This window comes from Centroberyx affinis, unplaced genomic scaffold, assembly GCF_046629955.1.
Source record: "Centroberyx affinis isolate AG114_WGS23_722 - 3 ecotype Tasmania unplaced genomic scaffold, CSIRO-AGI_Caff_v1 ptg000122l_1, whole genome shotgun sequence".
NCBI classification, from domain to species: domain Eukaryota; kingdom Metazoa; phylum Chordata; class Actinopteri; order Beryciformes; family Berycidae; genus Centroberyx; species Centroberyx affinis.
The window spans coordinates 10148-16381 of NW_027278823.1; the positions used below are offsets into that span (position 1 = coordinate 10148).

General features: G+C 40.5%; 1 protein-coding gene across 1 annotated transcript; it reads right to left on the minus strand.

The window, feature by feature from the left end:
• Positions 1–245: 245 nt before the first annotated feature.
• LOC139651981 (glycine amidinotransferase, mitochondrial) lies at positions 246–5658 on the minus strand. The gene is made up of 9 exons (XM_071528893.1): positions 5518–5658; positions 4215–4433; positions 3893–4088; positions 3368–3558; positions 2909–3046; positions 2296–2460; positions 2103–2166; positions 1909–2025; positions 246–1657 (listed from the first exon to the last, which is right to left on the minus strand). Exons 1-9 carry the CDS (start codon positions 5584–5586, stop codon positions 1545–1547), a joined length of 1272 nt encoding a protein of 423 aa, XP_071384994.1. The 5' UTR covers positions 5587–5658; the 3' UTR covers positions 246–1544.
• Between the last annotated feature and the right edge of the window lie 576 nt (positions 5659–6234).

Below are 6234 nucleotides of genomic sequence, written 5' to 3' on the forward strand. Positions count from 1 at the left end.
ACTACTGTACACTGAGGTAGAGAGTTGTGTCTTTGTTGCTAACAACCTCAACCTGGAAGAGAAGATTATGGGGCTAACAATGCAGATATCAACTAATGTAATGTAATAATCACTTGTCAGCACCGGCTAAATTCATCAAACAAAATAAGTCATGTTTTCCCATGTGTTATAGGCCAGTGTTACTTCTACACACAATCAAGACGACACATGTCTCTTCTTTATATATGTTTAATAATGTTGCACAGTACAAAGCATCAACCATGTTCCTGTTGAGCGATCTTTTTACTTGAAACCATTATCAAACTATATACCAAGACAGACTTCTAGAGTTCAAAATCTCCAGGATTACATTACACAGTATAAGCATCAAAGAACCCATGCAACAAGAATCTTAACAGCATAAAATATTTCATTCTGTGGGCATTTTTGCCATGCAAACAAAAGCAGCCAAGCAGTTCAGTGAGAATGACTAGTAGCATATAACTGGCCCAGATTTGCAATAAGAGAAAACAGCAGAGGCAAAAGGTATACAATATCTGATATGGACCTCATACTTTTTAAGTAAATATATAAAAACACTAATTGTTGGGAAACAATGAAAAATATATAAGTCCAATAAAATGTATGAAAAATATAAATATAAATTTGTTTGTTTAATCAATTCCATTCTTTACAAAATAATATACCAGAGATAAGAAATCAATATTGTTTAATGACCTACATAACAACTTTTATACATTCTTCTAGATAAAAAAAAAAAGTTGGAAAAATCAGTATGAATTGATAATACGAAATGAGTTTTCGTGAGGAGGAAGTTTCTTCCCTCCTGTGCCCATTAAGTCCGATGACATTCACATACCAAATTGTACCCCGTCCTCATAGTTAAGACTTTTAGATGGATAAGCCTTTGACAATTCATTTTCACAATAGCCAGGCCAGAAATGCAGTTAATATTGAGATTATTGAGTTTTTTTTTTTGCAAGAAAGTAAGTGATGTTCATTTGTTGCTATTCAGCAGACATCTCTGGACAAAGCTGTTTGCAAAGGCACTGTAATACACAGCAATGTTAAATCAACACAGTTCATACATCTTCATTTAAGACTTAAAGGCCCAATCCGGAATTGGACTATGGTGCCACCAGTAGTGACAAGATTGCCCCACTACAAGCTTCATGTTTGTTTCATAGGTTTGAAAACTTTTTTTTCACTCTCTAATTGGTTTGACTCAGGTGATTTTAATGGAAGGAGTTACAGCATTTGACACCTAAACACAAGTTTAAAATGTATTTTGAAGCAAAAAATTATTTATTTATCTTTGCATTGTTTGTTAACATTTGAGCATCATGTACTTTGAGTTCAGATAGGATCTGAAAGTTGCAAATAGCGGATCATCACCAAGCCCCACCCTTGATGAACCTATGTGTAAATAGTTACATAGCTGCTAGAGCAAAAAAATAAAGAATCCGAAATTAAGAATTACATAAAATCCCGGATTGAGGCTTTAACCTTAACAGCTCAATAAAAACTGCCTATTTCTGGCATGGCTAGTGGAAGTAGGACTGCAGGGTACCACGGCGGCGGACATCGGTTGTCCAGCAGTGGAAGCCACCACCCAGGGAGTTGGCATGGCGAATGTTCACCTTTATGGTCTTGATACCTGCGGTAAAAACACATGCACCCGTTAATTATCCTTACTTTATTTGTGGACAGCAGGCAGTATGATTAAAGGTTTTATTTGCTTCAAACTGGGAAACAGCTGATATCTGGAAATCCCTCTTGATATACAGAACCTTTTCCTCACTTGAAAGAAAGTGTACATGAATAGCATAGTGGAAATATCAGTTAAAGTGAATCCGGAAGACTGTGAACTGAGGGGAAAACAGGCTAGGATCACTTAAGTGAACTCACCAAGGTTTTCAAACATTTTGTGAATGGTGGCTTCATTGGCGTCAACCATAACACGCTTCTCATCCAGCATCAGAACATTCATGGAGAGCCACTTGGAGGACATCCACAGTGGGTGGTCTAAACAGAGAGTAAGAGAGTTGTAAGAGAAATTACAAATATTCAACTCATGGAAGTTCGATTTAACCAGTACCCACCATCAGGAATCAGGGGTGTGGGAGGTTTCACAATAGTCCAGCCAGCCTTCTGAAACATCTCAATCTGAAAGACACAATACAAAGTCTAGTGGTGAAACATACCTGTTACAGTTTTATCTCACAAGTGGGCAGCACAGGACACTATGAGAAAAGATGGTCAAGAAAAAGAGACACACAGTCTTCCCAGTCTTACCTGGCGACATGGGCGATCAGGGTTCGACAGCACCAGCCCCGGCCCAATGATGTTAAAAGTGGCATCAATGTGCATGGGATTGGGGTCCTTGAATGAGACGATGTGGATCTTGTAGTCTGGGGCCAGATGACGACGCATCCACTCAATTCCCATGTAATTTGTAACCTACAAATAAAACAATAGAGGTTGGATGCTATCTTCTTCTGAATCGCTGCAGTGGATTCCTGCCTTGGGTCTAATTGTGTTAATTGGTGAGTAAATGGGTCTAGCGAAATTTAGAATGGTATTTTAGGGCGTTCACTGACATACAAAGAGAAGTGAACCACTTTCCAGGCCAAGGGCTTCATCATTATTCTACTGCCTTGCTTCATGACATCTGCAATTGATAACTGCACTGTAGTAATAGCCACATTGTGCTTTATAATCTAATCTTCTCTTTCTCAGACTGTAGCAGCTGTAGTTACAGCTGACATTTACGCCATGCAGCGTTGTGTCTGATAAGACTGAAGAATTTGCCCTTGTTGGGCTACTTAACCAATGCAAAACTGGGCAAATATTTTACTCAGTATCAAATCACACACATGTTTGCAAGTTACTTTAGCAGCCTGAATACCTGACTCCTCTGGACAAAAAGGTCCCTCCCAGCTCTGATGAAATCAGCAGCATCGAAGCAGGGCTCGTGCTCCGTGGTCACAAACTTCCCCTGGGCAGCCAGCTTGTGTCTGTCCTCAACTGTGCGGATGGGGTAGTCCTGTATGAGCGGGGTCGGAAACAGGAAAGGGATTATCTCTCGGGCAATTAAGCTGTAATGTACAGTCTCTTGCCGGTACGGCACGATGAACAACGTGGTGTCAAGAGTTCACTTGCAGTACGGGGACCTGAACAGGTCATTTTCATGTAGGTTGAAGTTCACATTAAATACAAAAACTCAACACTTCAAAGTTAGTTTACACAACCCTTCTGTAATCATTATGAAATATTTAACATGTCCTGTTTCAAGAAATTAAAGTCACCGCTAATCATCTAGCAGAGGGAAGTACGAGACAGATCATGTCACAAGATGAAGCCTCACCTGATCATACAGCTCGTCGGCCATAGTAGGTTTGGGAGCAGTGGTCCATTTAGCACCTTTTTTGAAGTACTCCTTGATCAAAGGCCGGTAGGCGCGGTATTCAAAGAAACGAGCCCTCCAGGCCATCGGAGCCTCGATAATCTCATTGCCCACGACCATAAGGATGTCTCTGGGCATGGCAGCATACATGCCTGCAAACAGGTAGGATTCACAGTACACCATTAGTTTAATGCAATGCATCATCATCACCGTACACAGGTAGATGTACTAGTGGCTTGATCATTCAGTTTTGTCTCCTGAGTGGTGGATTATGTATAAAGAGATGAGATGAGACTACACTATTTTCTATTTGCACATACATTTTGCTGTATTGTATGATATTTTCATATTGTCAGCTATTAACTAATATAAAAAATTAGGTTCCACTTTTGAAATATTTATCAATGGATAATAGCTGCATAATACACCACTCCCCCTCTTGCATCAGTCATGGAGTCTGCTTACTCTATCTCTCCCTGTGTTTACCTGATGATGTGAAGTCTGGAGTTTTGTATTCGAAGGACCAGTCGATGGGCTCTGGCCTACGAACATTAACGCCCTCGTGACGCAGAATATTGCACATTTCCTCAATCTCAGCAACAGCTTTCTTCAAGTGGTCCGCAGGAAAAGAATGCCCCCCATGCTTCTGGTAGAAGGGCCAATACTTCTCATATGTGTTAGCCTGTCAACAATATGACAATATGCTCATCAAGAGGGCAATTTACTTTTTTTACTCACAATGCATTTTAGGTATCACTTTGCAGATCTGTGCATGCTTCAAACGAATGACTCTTTCATCATTTCTTACTTTGACTTCCACAGTGAAGGGAGGCACGCGGGCGTTTTCGGCGCGGCCCACGATCACCTCCTCCAGGGGGTCCCATTCGTTGTAGGCGGAGACGGGGCATTCCTGCAGCACGGGCTCAGTAACAGTTTCTTCTTCGACTGCAGGGCGCGGCTGTGCAGCTGCAGCACTCGAAGTGCTCTCGAAGGCCCTCTGCACCCACCCAGTCGCAGCCCGGCCGAGCTGCGGGAGACACAAGCTGCATCAGGACTTACATTCACACATCCAACTGCAGATACTGATTTTTTTTTTTTTTTATCAATGACTCAAGAGCAGAGTCTTGGACTTTGTTTCCAATAGCCTATGACAGAGCCAGCTTGGGAGCTGAATGTATTGATACAGATTTGTTTTGCGTAATTCTCTTTTTAAATATATAGAATCCTTTCTGCTGATTTTTCTTCAGGTCATTTTTTCCGAACAAAAGGTTCACTGGTTGGTTCACTTACAGATAAGTAGGCCTATAGCCTATAATTTGGACAGGTGTAGAAAGATAGAACAATTTAAAATGCATTCATTTGCATTGTATTCCCATGGCTCCCTGATCAAGTTGGTGCTGTTGGCTTTGTTTTTGTGCCAGGACGGTAACCAAAAAGAATTTTGGTAGCTCCTTGTTTCATATTTGAAAAAGTCCTATAGACAAGTAAACGAATTCAGATACAGCAGAACAGCTGTGCAGGCAGGTCACAGTGACACAGGCGACCTTGAATATCAGAGGTATAGGACTGGAAATATCGTCAGTAAGGTATATTGGTTTGGAGCCAAAGTACACTTGTTAGGAAGCGCTATCTGCAGAGATAGGCGTTACTGAATCGCCTCTGCTGACTCAGGCGCAGCTCCAGTGTCACTGACGCTGGGAGCGCATCTGCGCCAAACAGCTGTTCACCGTCACTCAGAAAAAAAAATCCACTCAGCATTTCAAAATAAATCAATTATAGGCCTGCGGTCTCTCCGGCAAAATCAGTGTTTCAAGTGTTTAGTTATTGTGATTTCGTTTTTTTAATTATCATTTTCCATAATTGGTCGATTGTGACATTATGAATATTTCAAATAACAAAATGCAAAATCAGTTCAACAAAAGAATGAGTAAATAAATAAATTAGATTGACATCAGGTGAAAGAAGCTGCTTTTGCAGTTCAGATGTAGTGCAAAATGTTTTAATCAAAAATACATTCTTTTTATTCAGTTTGATTTTTTTTTTTTTATTGAAATTTGTTTTAGAATTTTGTAGAAAAAATTTGGGAGAAAAAAAAACACCACAATACCAACCATGGCTCCGATCAGATGGGCAGCCTCGGCCCCCCTGCTACCTCCTCTCAGACACCTTACTCGCAGCATCGTCCGATGTAATAATTAAGGTTTGGCTATGCAAGGGAAGTCAGACGGCAGCGCAGAATCCACCTCTCACTTTGCACATGAGTGAAGACGCCTCTGCTCACCCTCTTCTTTATAGCAGTCGGGCTACGTGCCTCTAAAACTATTGGTCACGTGCAAGTTGTGGGGCAACGTGACTTGAGAAAATGCATTCTGAAACTCAATCCCTTACACCAGCAAATTCTTATCAACTGGGCTACTAGCGTTAAAGTTCCCAAGGATAACATCTGAAATGTCTCCATGATAGTTTCTGTTTTCCATTGTATGTTTCTTGAATAGCTAATGTCCAGTGTTGGGGAGTAGTTTCACTACTAAACTAATTTTGTAGTTGCTTGGTGTTAGTTCAGCTAAATTCAAATTTGGATAGTGTTTTTAGTAGTTTAGTACTTTTTGGGGATTTTGAGGCATAACTACTGCAACTACCAACTAGTTTTGGTTTAAAAATGAACAAATCAGATACTTCAAAGACCCTGTTATTTACTCATTTTAAGTTTACATCCAACAGAAAGTACATGTGATGAAGCCAGATGACAATTATATTTTCTCTTGAGGGAAGTTCTGCTGCAGTTCAGTTTCTGCCAATGTGAAGTAACTGGAAGCTTGTAAAACTAC